General features: G+C 43.9%; 1 protein-coding gene across 1 annotated transcript in view; it reads right to left on the bottom strand.

The window, feature by feature from the left end:
* PDIA5 (protein disulfide isomerase family A member 5) overlaps positions 1-18,227 on the bottom strand; it is a 291,070-nt gene that overhangs the window by 187,205 nt on the left and 85,638 nt on the right. The window contains exon 4 of the mRNA XM_060262232.1: positions 2,005-2,088. Within this exon, the coding sequence (XP_060118215.1) occupies positions 2,005-2,088 (84 nt within the window). The remainder of the gene's footprint in view (positions 1-2,004; positions 2,089-18,227) is intronic.

Raw genomic sequence — 18,227 nt, 5'->3', positions numbered from 1 at the left:
TCAGCGCTGGACATTATCAGGCAAAGAGGTTCCCAACAGGCTATAAGTATGGACTGGTGGAGAATGGGATGGGATGCTGACAGTCTGTTGTCCCAAAGGTACCTCCTTCGAGGTGGCAGGTGGAGTATCTGTTGGCAACAAAACTGTCAAGACGATCAGAGTCAGGACTGCCATACAGGCTTGTTGATCATACTGGTCAGTCTGATGGGAGCTTGGTGTTTGAGTTGAAAGACCTGTGATGTCTAATATGCAACCAATGTTGGTGCTGAGGATGGTGTCGGTTTCAACTTTGGTCTTGAGGGGGTCAATCCTGACAGACTTGTCTTTAATATGCTTGGCTACAGCAGATGTGACAGAGCTTTCAGAGCTCACCAAATCTCCCCTTGATGGCAATGGGGGAGGCGGTGTCGCCTGGGTCTGTGGGATTTGTGCCATAGCCAAGCAAAGGGAGACTATGAAGTTGAGCTGCCCTGTTCTGCCATGCTTGTTAGGTGAACTTGGCACAGTGGCTGCAAGAGTCTACAAATTCTGACGGTCAATCAAAGATAATTTGGCTTTATAGCCACAACACTTTTAGAAGAAAACAGTACCTTTGATATGTCGCATCCCCCAGGGGAGAAAGGAGGGTGGGGTAGGGCATGGGGGAAGGAAGGAAGGAAGGAAGGAAGGAAGGAAGGAAGGAAGGAAGGAAGGAAGGAAGGAAGGAAGGAAGGAAGGAAGGAAGGAAGGAAGGAAGGAAGGAAGGAAGGAAGGAAGGAAGAGAGGTGAAGAGAGGAAGAAGATCTGGAAGGGAAGAGGTGTCAAGGAAGCTCAGTTGAGAAGAAGAAACAATGAGGCGTGAATGACACAACAGTAAAAAGAAACTGAGCAGGAGGATGTTTTCTTCTCGTTCCAGGCATGCCTAGAGAGGGGGGTGGGGGAAGTGCACCAAAAAAACGAGACGCTAGCTCTAGTATTTCCAAGGTCAGGTTCAAGCGCAGGCACTTTATCCAAACGTGGGACTGCACAGAAGCCATGAAGGTCACTACATTCTAGTAGATCCAAAGATCACTTTCCACCACCAGCAGAATGGAACTTCCCCACTTCCCCCTACAGTTAAAGACGACTGGAGGTCCTTGTGAGACAGGGGACCTTTAGTAAAAAATGCAGAACTGGCAAAAAAATTGAGCTCCCTCCTTTCTGCTGGCAGAAAAACATCAATTTTCAAGCTACTGACATTGACAAAAGTACATATATCAATATCTGAAGAATAAAATTGAATGTTAAATAACCTCTGAATCCAACATACTGTTTTAAGTATATAATATGTTTTTCAGTATCACAACAAGAAAACTGTAATGTGTCCAATTTTTGCAAGTTGCATTTAAAAGGAACAACCCAGCCAATGTCAAGCACAGTTTAAAAGTCTCGTTGATTTTAATTGCAGAGTTAAGCATATGTTTAGCTCACATCTGAAATCAATAGATCCACTCTGACTGGATAGTACCAACAGAAGATAGCAAAGACCATCACAGCTCCCTATAGTGCAAAATGATAATGACCATTGATTGCACATGATTTAATCCATACTGCAATACCCTGTTTCCCTGAAAATAAGACCTACCCAAAAAATAAGCCCTAGCAGGATTTCTATGCATTTGTTAAATATAAGCCCTACCCCGATAATAAGACCTAGTGATGGGTGTCGCAAAAAAAATCAGGATGGAATTCCGGGTCTGGAGAGTTATGACAATGTTCCAGAAGATGACTTAACTGTATTTGAATAAATGTAGATTGTTGTATCATACTTAATAAAAAATAAGACATCCCCTGAAAATAAGCCCTAGTGTGTCTTCTTGAGAAAAAACAAATATAAGATAGTGTCTTATTTTCGGGGAAACACGGTATCTAAACAGGGGAGAGGTGCCAGAGTTCAGACATATAACAAAATGATAGCCCGTATTATATTCTGGAGGGTTTTTACACTCAGTGGGCATCACAATTTATAAACTCTCTTCAACTTACTTGTAATGTAGTAATTCTACACCTTTCTTCTTAAGACTAGGGTCAACTTTCATCTTCTTGCATAGTTTTCGACTCTCTGAATCACTGCAAAGATATACAAGCAGAAGTACATAACGTTTTAAAGAACTGTAGCAAATACAGTCAACATTGTATATCAGTTACTTCAATACTACCTCATTAGTGCGATTACGAGACATTTAACAAATGGCAAACAGTTGTGTCTAACACCTGGAAAGTACAATGAAGCCCAGAATCCGGGCCAACAAATTTTTCCTGGATGTAAATCCCTCTAACATTTGAATCCTAAACACTGATAATCTTGTTTCTTTGATTCTTTTCAATTCAATTTTAAACCAGATTGGCTCCTAAAGCAGCTGAAATAAAATTAAAAGTAATCACATTCATTTTAATAATATACTGCAGGGGTGGCCAACGGTAGCTCTCCAGATGTTTTTTGCCTACAACTCCCATCAGCCCCAGCCAGAATGGCCAATGGCTGGGGCTGATGGGAGTTGTAGGCAAAAAACATCTGCAGAGCTACCGTTGGCCACCCCTGACTGTAACAGAAAAATATTTAATACCCTGTGCCTTCTGAAAAGGAGTCCTTTGCAACTTGGTATCACAGAATTGTCATTAATATAACTGATAGACTACAAAGACCGATGACAACAACAAAGTGGCAAAGTTCACAGTTGCATTTTTTCTCCACAGGAGATGTTAAAGCATACTTTTAGCACAGCACCAGACTGAGGAGAGGGTTCAAAAGAAACGGGTAAAACAAAACTCTTCTGTTCCTCTTTCTATACGTGTCCTATCAGATGTTAAAATATAGGACAGGTTCCTTAGCTAATGAAGTTACAAATCTCTATAGAGTTACCATTACATTGAAGCTTCCATCAGCTCTCCAGGATAGCACATGGTTAAATGGTTGCTTCTTCCAGACCTCAGTTTAGGCCAGGTCAGAGAAGGTTTTCCTGAAGTCTCAATAATTTTTCTTCCTAAAGCCTCTCTAGCATTTAATTCCTCCCAATCTCTGTTCCCACTTAAAGGGGGAGGAAGCTTGACCATCCCATTGTCTAGCCGTATTAGCATTTGTATGAAGATGGACTGAGGTAAACTTGGGAAGCAATTGAACTGACTTCCCCCCATTCCTGCCTATTCTCTGACCAGAGGGAGGGAAATTTCTAAAACTCAGAATGAACATTTTGTTCATTTCAAACCTGCAAAGGAAAAAAAAAATCATTTCTTCACAAAGACAAACTAAATTTTCACGATATAAGGTTTCAAGAGTCAAAGCTCCCTTCATCAGATACAAGCAGGAATTAAGATCTGAATCCTTATATTCCAGTCAGAAGGTGGGAGGATGTTGCTAATAAAGGAGTCAGGAGATACAATGGGGAATGTAAATTTGAGTAGAACAAGGGAGAAATGCTTAGGGCTGAAAATTACATCTGTAGTGAGATGACAATCCTACATCCCTATTGAGCTGGGGGGAAAGGGTTCCACTGTTCTGAATTTGTGAATGAACTCAAATTCAGTAATCCCACATTGTAATATCCCCTTGAAGCTTCTCTCTCTGAGGACTTCCAGTTTTAGGTCAGTAATGGAAAATCCTGGAAGCTTAAAATGGTCCCCTGTTGGTTTTTGAGTGTTGTAGTTTTTGAGGTGCCAAGGCACCTGTCGCATCAACCATCACCAGTGGTCTGACCTAGCCTCAGATCGCAAAGCATGGAGGCACACCATCCACCAGGCTGTCTCTTCCTTTGAGAACGCACGCATACCTGGTCTTGAGGACAAAAGGAGATTGAGGAAGAATCGCACTGCTACAGCACCAACCCCAAATCAGACTTTTCCCTGCAGCCACTGTGGCCGGATCTGCCTGTCCCACATTGGTCTTGTCAGCCACCAGCGAGCCTGCAGCAGACGTGGACTACTGCACCCTTCTTAAATCTTCATTCGTGAAGTCAAGCCGAGAGAGAGTTTTTGAGGTCTGATTTATGCTCATTTATTTTTCTGCACTGAGTTGTTTCTCTGATGTAGAGAGTGGAAGGGCATCACTTATGAACATATGACCAGCTTCCTAGAATGTCATGACCAATACTCCCTCTAACCTGTGGAGCCTTATGAACATATGAAGCTGCCTTATACTGAATCACACTCTCAGTCTATCAAAGTCAGTATTGTCTACTCAGACTGGCAGCGACTCTCCAGGGTCTCAAGCGGAGGTTTTTCACGCCTATTTGCCTGGACCCTTTTTTAGTGGAGATGCCAGGGATTGAACCTGGGACCTTCTGCTTCCCAAGCAGATGCTCTGCCACTGAGCCACCGTCCCTCCCCTCACTGACACTTCATGGCATATATAACATTGGAAGATGAACCAATGAATGAAACTGAGTTGTTATGGCTAGTGTTGTTAGATCCAGTGATTATGCTGTCGTCATGACCATGAGGAAAGTGTCAGTTTCTTGGTTTATTGCTGGCCCTGGTCCCAAAGTCCATGTTAGGAGGTGCATTATTCCGGGTGAGAAATTGTTTAAGATTAAGGTTGTCTGGGTTTGCCTCTGGGTCTGTTCGTTCACATCCATCAACAAAAAGTGTAGAAGTGTACAAACAGAGCATTGTATTCTACGAACCTTTCCACTGGCGTAAGAGGAAGACTCTCTTTGCCACTTAAGCCTGGGCTCCTGTTGCTTTTTATCCACGCAAATCCCACTCTTCCCAACACAGCTTTGTAGGGGGCCAAGATGAACCCCTCCTCGCCCTTGCACCAAGAGAATATGTGATTCTTCTTGAATTATAAAACCAGTGACAGAGAAACACAAAAAGATAATCCATCATACTGGCACTTGAATCAATCTGCCTTAGATTTTACCACCATTTGCATCAATCAAAGAAAGAGAAGATTACATTTTGTGTGTGTGTCATCTATCTTGTGCTAAGCAAGTTGAAGGAATCTGACAGAATACTCTCCACTGTGTGCCCAACCACCTGTAGGCTAGACCCATGCCCCTCTTGGCTGATAAAAGCTGGCCGAGAGGAGCTACGGGTTCCCCTAAGGGAAATTGTCAACAGGTCCCTTCTCGAGGGAACCTTCCTCCAGCCTCTTAAGGAGGCCATGGTTCGCCCTCTTCTAAAAAAGCCATCTCTGGACCCGGCGGAATTTACAAATTACTGGCCAGTGTCTAACTTGCCATTTTTAGGCAAGATTATTGAAAGGGATATGGCAGCGCAGCTTCAGAGTTTTCTGGATGACAGTTCCATGCTTAACGCACATCAATCCGGTTTTTGTCTGGGTCACAGGACAGAGATGGTTCTGGTTGCCCTCACAGGTGACTTCCAGAGGCACCTGGACAGAGGTGCTGATGCTACTAGATCTGTCGGCGGCATTCGACACGGTTGACCATCAGCTACTGACCTGTCGTCTCGCCAATGCTGGGATCCAGGGGTTGGCCTTGAAATGGCTTTTCTCCTTTCTCCAGGATCGGGGACGGAGGGTGGTGGTAGGGGACCAACTATCCCAATGACACCCATTTATGTGTGGTATGCCGCAGGAAGCGGTTCTTTCTCCAATGTTATTTAACATCTACATGCGTCCTCTTGCCCAGGTTGCCCAGAGGTATGGGCTGGTTTGTCACCAGTATGCAGATGGCACCCAGATCTAACTGATGATAGGTGGCCAGTCCAACTCCACCCCGGAAGATCTGTCCACAGCATAGCAAGCTGTGGCGGGGTGGCTCAGGCTGAGTAGACTGAAATTAAATCCAATGAAGACGGAGGTCCTGTACCTGAGTTGCCGCTGTCCGGGATCAAAGGTCCGTTTACCAACCTTCAACACATCCCAGCTCACGTTGGCACCCAAGGTTAAAAGCTTAGGGGTGCTCTTGGATCCTCTTTGACAATGGAGGCCCAAGTAGCTGCCACTGCTAAGTCAGCCTTTTACTATCTGCAGATGGCGAAGCAGTTGGTCCCCTTTCTCAACCGCGACGGCTTGGCAACAGTGATCCATGCTACGGTCACCTTGAGACTGGATTACTGTAATGCTCTCTACATGGGGCTGCCCTTGTCCCAAATCCGGTGACTTCAGCTAGTGCAGAACGCTGCAGCCAGGCTGTTAATGGGAGTTTCTTTATGGGAACACATTCAGCCTGTGCTGAAAGTGCTGCACTGGCTACCGATAGGGTAGCGGATTCGCTTCAAGGTGCTGGTCATTACCTTTAAAGTCCTATATGGCCAGGGTCCTGCATACCTAAGGGATCGCCTTTCCCTGCATATGCCCCAGCGATCACTTCGGTCTGGGTCTCAAAATCTGCTGACAGTTCCCAGAATCAGAGAAGTTAGGCTTAAATCAACCAGAACTAGGGCCTTTTCCGTTGCTGCCCCTAGCTGGTGGACTGAGTTGCTGGAGGTGGTCAGGGCCCTGTGAGAACGCTAACAGTTCTGCAGGGCCCGCAAAACGGCACTCTTCCGCCATGCATTTTCATAATGGAAACATCTGCAAGCAACAGGACAGGCCCATAAAATACTACCAATGGTTCTATCTCATCACGCTATGGTGATCCGGGGACCTCTTTGAACATCTAATATCGACTATCTAGCTACTTACCACCATTAGAATTCTAATCATTGTCTGAAACTACTGTACTAGCACCTGTGGATGTTTTAATAATTGTTCTTATGTTTTTATTGTTGTTTTGTCTTGTTTGGTCACACTAATCTGATTGCGCGACCCTTAATCTGTGAGCCGACCTGAGCCTGCCTTTGGCGGGGAGGGCGGGATATAAATTAAATAAATAAAACATAAAAATAATGAACCACAAATCCCCAAAACACAAATTGTTAGGGGATTATCAAAGATTTCAGGTTTTCACGGCTGGTAACATCATTAGGGTTTGTAGAATCTTTCGGGATCAAGTGCCGTGTTCTACTGGAGAAAGTTTTCCTTCCAGACGTTTCGTTCTCAGCTGCGGAGAACATCCTCAGTGGCGTTGCAGCCGGAGCAGGCGCTCAGACCTTCTTGGCTGCTGTGCATTGAGTGAGGCCAGATGCAAGTAGCAGCAGGTGCCTACTCTTATTCTACTTCCAGGAAGCCCCACCAAACAATGGGCACATCCACAAACCAATTGCCCTCTCAACACCCCCCCTCCAGCCTAGAAATAGCAGCTCTCCAGCAGCCCTGGCCTCACTCAATGCACAGCAGCCAAGAAGGTCTGAGCGCCTGCTCCGGCTGCAACGCCACTGAAGATGTTCTCCGCAGCTGAGAACGAAACGTCTGGAAGGAAAACTTTCTCCAGTAGAACACGGCACTTGATCCCGAAAGATTCTACAAACCCTAATGATGTTAGGGGATTCATGATTTTTTTTTGGTTCATTTTCATTTGGTTCATGAAATCAAACGAACCAGAAAATGAAACAAGCCACTCTTTTCCCCGGTTCATGCCCATCCCTACTGAAGACTTCTTTTAATTTCTTCTCAGCATCCAGGCATTTCTCCCATTTTTACCACCAGCTTTAAAATGGCTCTAGGAGCTTTAGTCAGTGCAACATAGTCCCATAGACAAAAATTTTATGTCGGAAGGACATTGATACAAGAGGTCGTGCTTAGAGTTGACAGGCCCCGTTATCTCAAACAAATATCACTGGGTGTGATCTAACAACATAGATAGGATCCAGCTGATGATGTCACATTGAAAAGAAGTATTAATATTAGTTCTTCTACACACCATTAAATATATACCACAGGGTATCTGTGTTGTCACCGCCATATGATTGAAGAAATGTGCTGTTTAGCAATCTAAAAATATCATGGATATTAACAGGATGCTAAATATAAAAGGTAGCTGAGCTGTTAATGCCAGATTATTGTCTCCCATCTCCAATTTATACAAACATCAGTCACCACAAGCAGGCATACATACAAGTCTTAGAAGAACCCATGTATCCATAATATAGCATATAATCAGTTATCCAAGAGTGAGTGATTTGCATATCATCGCTAGGAGCCTTTTGACTATTTAATCAGTGTACCTACGTTCTTCTCTCAAGAGATGTTCCAGGGTATAAGGCTCAGAGTAGGATTAAAACTGTGTTGGAAAAGCTGAGAGGATGTGGGGGGGCGGGGCGGAGGGAGAGATGGCCAGGCTTTCATTGCTAAAACAGATGGTTCCTAAACTACACATGCCTGCAAAGCACTTCTAGCTTAATACCAGTAATCAAACGTAGTTAACTAAATAGTGAGTAGAAAGCATGGTGTATATGAGAACAGGGTTTGCATTTTCAGCCTTGAGAAACACTGCAACTGTTCCCTGAAATTCATTTAGATTCTGCAATGATCTTATTTTTCGTTCCGTAAGAGGTAGTGAGACTTAAGGCTAGGAACATGTGCTCAAATACATCAGTTTTGAATATATACCCCCCAAAATATACTACAAGTATTTGCGGGGTATACTCAAGATATCTGCAGCAGTATTCAGGATTTTTGGGCATACAGGTATCTGCTTCCCATATGCTTCCAGAAATATTCTGGAATACCCAGGGTTGGCATTTTAAGGATTTCAGGCCTGCCCCCCCCCCTTTTTAAAGGGTTCCTTGGGCAACAGGAAGGAGGCACATGGCTGGGCAAAAATGTGGCTCCTTGTTGGGGCAAGGCCTTTCGTCTCTCTGGTTTATATCCCTGCAAGTAGGATGGCTGGGGACATCTTGTTCAAGGGTCTGTCGACTTGAATGCCTGGGTCCAATTTTACTTGGTGGACAAGTAGCACTAGGGATCCCCTGCAATTTAGGTGTTGGTTGAAAAGCAGCCACTCCAGCCACTGCCCATCCCCAAATCCCCGCAGCAAATAATGGAACCTGAATAATTCCATACTCCTGGGAGGGGCGGGGAGCACTACTGGTATTTGTGCCATAAATTGATCAAAAGTACTGTTTTGATTCCATGCCTACATATGGGGGTCTGAGATCTCAACCGTGGCTCATAGAGGCTTTGGTGAGCCAACAACACCCCTTCCTTAGAAAGTGATTTTGCCAGTTTTTCATGCTCTGTTCCTATTCCAATTAGATTGCTATAATGTGCTTTATGTGCGACTGTTTTTTGGAGATAGTTGGTGCTTAAACATAGCGACAAAGGTGGTTTTTTTATGTAGGATATAGAGAACACACCGAACTAATCTTAAGAAGTACTTCACTGCCCAACAAGTGGGGTTGCCAATCCCCAGGTGGGGGCAGGGGATCCCCCGGTTTGGAGGCCCTCCCCCCGCTTCAGGGTCGTCAGAAAGCGGGGGGAGGGGAGGAAATGCCTGCTGGGAACTCCATTATTCCCTATGGTGACCGATTCCCATAGGGAATGGAGAATTGATAGGGAAGTGTCTGGGGCTGGCGGGTGAAGGCTGTTTTTTTTGAAGTAGAGGCACCACATTTTCAGTACAGACCTCTCCCCAAAATACCCTCCAAATTTCAAAACGATTGGACCAATTCTATGAGCCCCAAAAGAAGGTGCCCCTATCCATTATTTCCTATGGAAGGAAGGCATTTAAAAAGGTGTGCGGTCCCTTTAAATGTGATGGCCAGAACTCCCTTCGAAGTTCAATTCTGCTTGTCACACCCCTGCTCCTGGCTCCACCCCTAATGTCTCCTGGCTTCATCCCCAAAGTCTCCTGGCTGCACCCCCAAAGTCCCCAGGTATTTCTTAAATTGGACTTGGCAACCCTACCGACAAGTCATTTCTCAGCAGAATTCAAAGCACTGTTCTCATTTTAAAAATCCTAAACAGTATAGCATCAGGGCATCTGAACCATCACCTACTCCTGAACGAAGCTGCCTGCCAGTTAAAATCAGCAGCTGAGCCCCTGGTCTGTGTGCCTTCATTTTCAGTGATGAGGCCAGTGGTGACCTGAGACAGGGCCCTGATTACCCCATATTGGAGCTGACATACAAGGCTTAAGTACTCTGAAGGCCATTTCCTTTAGCTACATTCTACTCAGCAGCACAGTGTTAATTAGGGTGAGAGAATCCCTACTAGCTTGCTATCAACTCAGACAGGGGATCCCAGACCAAAGGCCAAATGCATTGCACAAGTTTACTATAATGGTTGCTGTATACCAGAGTAAAATCAAGCCTTTTTAAAGTATTTAATCAAGTTATTCTGATTCCCAAAGCAAAATAGGTTTCAATTTGGGTGGGGGGGGGGGCAGGAGACCATTGTAGTATTTTAAAAATGACATTTCACCTTTTAGGCTAGTTATTTTAATTATACATTATGAATCTTCATAGGCTATTACCTAATTCATCAGGTGCTAATGAGAACTGCAAGGCAGGGGAAACAATTGCTAGTTTGGCTGTGCAAGAACTCTTAAAGTGACATTCATTACGAAGGATTATAAATGGGAATGTCAAGGTACAAAAACAATGCTATTTTCAGCTCTTACAGTGTGAAAAAAAGAAATCAAACTCCCTGTTTAAGATTAACGCCATCAGTTTTTTACATACATTTCTGTTCAGCCAGCTCAAATTCTGTATGATTTTATTAGTATCTTCTATGAACACTAAAAACAACGGAATAAAAAATAGTATTCCTAATAGTCTATTCAGATGGTAAACTGAACAGACCAAAAGAATTATCAACATACAAAAAATCTATTCAGGGATTCATTTTTAGACAACCAAGCCCTTACCTGACCCTAGATTAGACAAGGAAGGCAGTCAGCATCTAGAACACCTACATGTGAGCGCAGATTTAAAAATTTAAATCCCAGCTTTCTGTGACAATTCAAGCCATGAAAGTTATGAAACACCCTTGCAGACAGTAAAGAGCTGGAATTCACAAATGCGCTAATCACAGCTCCCTGCTCCAGAACACCATCTTGTGTCGGGGAAGACACCATGAACCTAAGAAAGCTGCTAGTGTTAGTGGGACAGATACGTATAATCCACCCCAACAAACATCTTTGGAACTATACTTTGACATTTATGATGTCTCAACTGTAAATATTCTTTTTTGCCTACCATAATAGAGACTTTGCAATCAATCTGGATCTAGAAAGACTCAGACCATAGGCATAAACTACGTGGGGGCTAGAGGGCTCGAGCACCCCCTGGAGTTTCCCACCCAAGGCTCAGCCCCCCCCGGCAATCAGTACAGGACATCAGGGCTCGGCAACCAAGCAACCAAATAGTGACAAACACCTTTGATGTTTTTTCCTCTAGGCTGAAAACAAGACAGTCAGTGGTGTGGTGTGATTTCCTACACCTCCTTACAAATGCTAATGAGCTAACAGAGCAGGAATGAAATAGATAAACATCCCCCCCACACACTCTCTCTGGAGACAGGAAAAATAGTGGGGAATGGAGAAAGGAATGGTCTTTTGCTGTCGGTCAAATGAGTACCCAGCTTGCTGGGGGGAAGTGTAAAAGACTGGAGAAGGCAATGGCAAATCACCCCGTAAAAAGTCTGCTGTGAAAATGTTGTGAAAGCAATGTCACTCCAGAGTCAGAAATGACTGGTGCTTGCACAAGGGGACCTTTCCTTTCCTTCCATGGAGGAGGAACAGATCTGGCCGGCCTAGGGTGTTGAAGGAGAACGCTTGAAAGGTAATTCTGAATTTTTTTTGCTGTACCTTTGGACTCTCTAAATTAATTACTAAGGTTTTGATATCCAGAACACATCAGGTGGGGTAGCCATGTCAGTCAGAAGCAGCAGAACAAAGTTGGAGTCCGTGGCACCTTTAAGATCAACCAAGTTTAATTCTAGGTATAAGCTTTCATGTGCATGCATACGGTTTCATTTGAGTATGTCAATACAAAAAAAACAAAAAAACAAAAACCAAATATTCTGATACACTATTCTAAAAGAGAAATGATAGATAATTCCATTGTAGTTCCCAGGAGATATATTTTCTTAAACACAAAATTAGAAGGAAATTGCATCTGTATAAAATCTACTTTTAGGCTACCTTCATGACATACAAGAGATTTAAGACCAACAGTTTGGATCCAGTATCTTATTCCTGTTTAAAGTCCTCGCCATCCCTTGAGGAACTGTTTCTCTGCTATAAAGCAGGGGTGGCCAATGGTAGCTCTTCAGATTTTTTTTGCCTACAAGTCCCATCAGCCCCAGCCAGCATGGCCAATGGCCGGGGCTGATGGGAGTTGTAGGCAAAAAATATCTGGAGAGCTACCGTTAGCCACCCCTGCTATAGAGCATATGCTCCTTGTTCACTAGGCATCTCAGTGCATGCAAGGCCAGTATATTTAAAAGAACAAGAAAGTGTCCAGCATAAGAGGAATGTTCTCTGCAGTGGAGGACTGCCTCTGCAATGGACAAAGAGCAGCACAAGCAGAAAGAAGAAGAAAAAAACAGGATCCAAGCCAATATGTGCATGTTTCTTACACAACTAATCAAGCATCTCTTTCAGACAGAAAAGTACCTCAACATTTCCCTTAACTGTTTTGACACCTATGGTCCCTTTTGCATTCGAAGAAAGAACAACGGCGAAGCACATGTTCAGCATGCAGGAGATCGTCATCCAATATCTGGCATCTCTAGTTAAAAGTTCTCAGGTAAAAAAGGTGAGCAAAGACCTTTCTCTGCTAGAAAGCGCTGGAGAGCTGCTTCTGGTCACAGCAGACACATCTGAACTAGACAGATCAATTACCTCATTTAGTGCTAGGCACCTTTATTCAGATTTATAGACTGAGTTACTGATGAGGCAGAGGCACTCTTATCTTATCTTAGAAGCTTGAAAGCAAAAACTAAAACTATATTCAAGTTAGTTATCTGGAAGATGCAAAAGATGGAACTATTGGAAGCATACTGAATGTTTCAAAACCACTAAACCCTTTAAGTCAGGGATGTCAAACATGTGGCCTGAAGGTTAGATCAGGCCCCCAGAGGGCTCCTATTAGGCCCATGAGCAACTCAACTGTCATATGCTTCCTTCTCTCTCTCTTGCTTCCTTCTGCATCACGGCTTGCTTTGCCAGGCTTGCTCAACTGCACAAGAGCTACAGAGCAACGCCTGTTTTCTCCATTGGCTGACCAGTACATGAAGCAACTTATGTACAAAAGCTCGCAATGCCCAGCCATTTCATGTTTTTCCCTGGGTCTTAGGCTCAAAGCATTGACTATGAGATTTCTGTAATGAATGTCAATAAATCAAAAGTAGGTTTACAACTTACAGATATACATTTAAACAACACCTGAACAGCATCCTCAAGATTGCTACAGCACAGACATTACTTCTAGATTTTGATGCAAGAATTCAGAGCAAGAGGTATCAGTTATATGAACATATGAACATATGAAGCTGCCTTATACTGAATCAGACCTTTGGTCCATCAAAGTCAGTATTGTCTTCTCAGAGTGGCAGCGGCTCTCCAGGGTCTCAAGCTGAGGTTTTTCACACCTATTTGCCTGGACCCTTTTTTGGAGATGCCTGGGATTGAACCTGGGGCCTTCTGCTTCCCAAGCAGATGCTCTAGCACTGAGCCACCATCCCTCCCCTAACATATGAAGCTGCCTTATACTGAATCAGACTCTCGGACCATCAAAGTCAGTATTGTCTGCTCAGACTGGCAGCGGCTCTCCAGGGTCTCAAGCTGAGGTTTTTCACACCTATTTGCCTGGACCCTTTTTTGGAGATGCCAGGGATTGAACCTGGGACCTTCTGCTTCCCAAGCAGATGCTCTACCACTGAGCCACTGTCCCTCCCCTAACATATGAAGCTGCCTTATACTGAATCAGACCCTTGGTCCATCAAAGTCAGTATTGTCTGCTCAGGCTGGCAGCAGCTCTCCAGGGTCTCAAGCTGAGGTTTTGCACACCTCTTTGCCTGGACCCTTTTCCGGAGATGCCAGGGATTGAACCTGGGACCTTCTGCTTCCCAAGCAGATGCTCTGCCACCGTCCCTCCCCATAAGAAACTGTTAAATAAAATATTTCAAAAATGCTAATTTTTAAGGGTGTTTTACTTTTTAAAAATATGTATTTAATTGTGTTTGTCTGTGTCCTTTATAAAGCTTATGTCTCCACTACCTGGCATTACATTTTATGACACACATGGCCCAGCCCAACAAGGCCTCTTTATGTCAAATCTGGCCCTCATAAGAAACGAGTTCGACACCTCTGTCTTTGATAAACAGCCCTCGTGGCCTTCTTCTCGTGGTTGTGTGGATTTCAACTGAAGTAACTGCTTTCAACATACATAAACACGCATCTCCTTGAAGCCTACAGAATTGATTTAGGCCTCAAATCATTGTTTGATTCTCTGACCTTCAGTCTGTATAACCACAGATCATAATAATTTTTACCAATTACAAATTATATACTTATCCCTCCCAGTTGTCACTCACTCCTATAGGCCCATGTTCATTCCGAAGCATTTTGACCAGTACTCTCTAAGTTACAATTAACATTTTGTTATTTCTGCACCACCTCAAATCCCTGCTCTTAAAGCATCTTAAAAATGCGTACAAAACCTTAAAGATATAACATCTATCAATTCTATATTTTAAACAATCACACAAAAAAGGGTGACGGCATGCCCAGACCGCTGAGTGCTTTAGAGGTCATTATCATCACTGAACTTAATCTGCAAAAGGTTGGCAAAATTTTTAAAAAAAAAATACAGATAAATTTGTGGGTTTGATGCATTTTATACTATTTGAGGCTTAGGAACAGTTTTCAAATTCAGCCCCAAGCAAAGTGCATTGAAGTAATGTAATCCGCATGTGAAGGTATTTGATATTGGGGGCTTGTGTGATGGGCACTTATTTTAGAGGCTCTCATGTGATCTCATGATATGTTTTCGATGGGGGAAAGAATCCCTTTTGAACTGGCTGGATTATCATTTTTGGTGAGAAGGAGTATTAAAAAAAAATTAAATGCCTATTTTGACCTTCATTTCTACTCCTCCCTCCCTCTTCAATAGATGTCAGAAAATAAACTCTCATGCCCAAGCATCTGTTTCAGGAAACTCTTTCTAGAAGCATTTGGTCAATGTCCTCCCTTATGCTGAATGACAATGAAATATCAATAGAGATTCAGTTTTCAACGCTGAAGAGAATGCCTTTGGATTCCAGCCAACTTCCCTTTAATGACAAACTCCTCACCTCCAGTGTGGGAAAGGATAATTAGGACAACAGTTCTTGCGATGGGATGAGTGTAGGTGAGCAACTTTTACAGATTCTATGAACTCTCTATTTAATTCATAATATAGTTTCGCGAGAGGAATATGGGTAAGTTTGAGACACAGTGATTAGAAACACCGGAAACAGTGCAGCACTAAAGAATAAAGAATAACCAAAAATCACACTGGTTCTATCTTTCATCCACGATAACTCCCTGTTGAATTTTTTTTCTTTTCTTTTTGTAATTTTGTGTGTGCTTGCATGCATGCCTGGAAGTCACGGTGACTTCTAGCAACCACTACTGGGGCATGGAGGATGTTCAGATAAGTGGCTTGATGCTGCCTGCCTCTGTCTCCCAACCCTGGTATTCCAAGGAGGTCTCCCTTCCAGGTACTTGCCAGCGTCAGCCCTCCTTAGCTTTTGAGACCTGATGAGATCAGGCCTGCCTGGGCTATCCAGGGCAGGGCTTGAATATATTTTTCTTAGATAGAATGACCGCATCTTTAACACATGCTACATTCTAGAGTCACAACTGAGTTGGGAAAAAAATCATTACTATTAAATTCCACAATAATAATATTATAAGCATGTGGTCCATGGGAATACAGCAAAACTAAGCAAACAGGTCAAGTTGGTACATTTTCAGGGGACAGTTTATGTATGTTGGGACAAATAGGAATAGGTAAATTATAACCGTTTTCCCACACAGCTTACCTCGGAGTGACGTCCCTCTTCACCGCACAGCGTCTGCTCGGATTTCCCACCATCTGCTCCGCAGAAGCAGGAAGAGCCGCGGCTTTTGCGTCACTAACATAAACTGGGTTTTAGTGATTTACATTTGTGACGCAGAAGCCCCGGCACTTCCTGCTTCTGCGGAGCAGATGGTGGGAAATCCGAGCAGACGCTGCGCGGTGAAAAGGGATGCCACTCCGAGGTAAGCTGTGTGGGAAAACGGTTTATGCCAACCAAAAGGAAAAGATTCTCACTCACACACCAACTCACCAAAAAAGATACCAACTCACACACCAACACCAAAAAAGAAGCCTGGTCAAGACTGAGCATGCTCCAGGAAGAAGGGAATGTTAGGAACAGTGCCTCCAATATCGGGAAACTGGCCCATTTAAACTCCTGATCAATATATGGAATCCTGGAAAAAAGAGATAGGAGCCCTAAGCAGTTTCCCCCAATACCAATCAAATGCTGATCACAGGACAATAAAGTCAAGTCACTCAAACACTAATTGTGTTTACGTACGCAGGCATGTTTAGTTAGGAGACTTAACAAGTATTCAGTCATTCCAGCAGATCCCTGAACTGTCCTCAAGGGCATACGCATGTAAGATAACCAAGTGAAACACTGCTTATGGAACAGGGGAGACAAAACAGACTGATGAAGGAACTGGCCTGATCAAGCCCTGACGGAACCTTGGAAGGGAAGAATGTACAGTGTGAGCCACAATCTGGAGAACGTTTGCTTCACACTTTGTATGCCCCCCCCCCAGTCCCCACCATAATTCTTCCAGACTCACCACACCCTCTTTTAAGTATGCTATAAGCTCTAAAAGATTCTTATTGGTTTGGAACTAAAGGTGACTGGGAGGGGGTATTTATTTACTGCATGTTAATCTGCCACTCTGCAAATAAGTATGCAGGGTAGCATACAAATAAAAGCAGTAACAACGTAACAAGAATTCAACAACAAAAATCTCAAATAACCAACGCAATCGGTATAAGATAAGCAGATATAGCCAAGTATTACAAAAATATAGAAACCTGGAAGATAAAAATTAAAACTGAACAACACTAATTAGAATAATTGATTAATTAATTAATCTTAAGCAACTGCACACATATCCAGGAATCTAAGTCCATAGTAACATAAAGTATCTGATAATAGGAAAAGAAATTAGGGACATGGAGATGTATGCTATAAGGCAGGGGTCCTCAAACTACGGCCCGCGGGCCAGATGCGGCCCGCTGAGGACGTTTATGCAGCCCGCCGGGTTATGGCAAAATCAGACCGGAAGTGACGTTCGACATAAACTCGCGTTAGCAACGCACACTTCCGGCACTGGGCTGAGGTGATACCAAGGTGAGGTAAGTTCCCAGGCCGGGGTGTGTGGTGTGGGGAAGGGAGAGAGATGCAGAAGACGGAGAACTGACGGCCCGCGGCCTTGTACAGTAACGGCAGTCCGGCCCTCCAACAGTCTGAGGGACAGTGAACTGGCCCCCTATTTAAAAAGTTTGAGGACCCCTGCTATAAGGCATGTCTTTCCCACTACTAGTTTCCTTTGCCCCTCCCTATACTTTCCCATCCAGCATTGGGAGAAAGTGATCTTCTTACTGAGCTGTATTTCTTAAGATCATGTCTAGATCCAACCATTAGCCATCAGGGCAACTACACTAATGCACAGACCACTGAGGTTCAGGGCTGAAAGAGTTGACCCCCAAAAGATTGAGCAGTCTGCTTCCCCTTGAGAAAGTTCCCTGTGCCACACCTCACCCTGTTTCTAAGGTTCCTTGTCCTCTCAGAAGCACTTTTATTTGAAAATGGGAAAGCTGACAGAGGGAAGAACAAGCGGTATGTTCCGTGAATTTTTTCATGATTCACTGGATTCTGCTCATTTTTTTACTGTAGATCAGGGGGGTTGAACATATGGCCCACGGGCCGAATCAGGCCACCGGAGGGCTCCTATCAGGCCCCCGAACAACTGGCTATCTGCTTCCTTCTCCCTGTCTCTTGCTTCCTTTTGCATCACAGCTTGCTTTGCCAGGCTTGCTCAACAGCACAGGAGCTACAGAGCAAAACCTATATTTTCTCCATTGGCTGAGGCTCCTCCCTTGAGGAGGGATAGCTTGCTTTGCCAGGCTCTCTGACTGTGAACAATCAACTGAAATAACCCACTACCTTCGGACCAGCCATTTGCCAGGCTCTCTCAATTGCACAGCAGAGCTACTGAGTCAAGCCTCTCTTCCTTCTATTGGCTGAGGCTCCTCCCCCTCCTGGTCTCCTGGGGAAGGAAGAAAAGAGCAGAGCCTCCTCTGCCCAGTTTCCTGGATTGCATGGGAGAGATAATAATAATAATAATAATAATAATAATAATAAT

The sequence above is a fragment of the Heteronotia binoei genome, chromosome 21, assembly GCF_032191835.1.
Source record: "Heteronotia binoei isolate CCM8104 ecotype False Entrance Well chromosome 21, APGP_CSIRO_Hbin_v1, whole genome shotgun sequence".
Lineage (NCBI taxonomy): Eukaryota > Metazoa > Chordata > Lepidosauria > Squamata > Gekkonidae > Heteronotia > Heteronotia binoei.
This window is presented reverse-complemented; position numbering and strand designations above follow the sequence as displayed.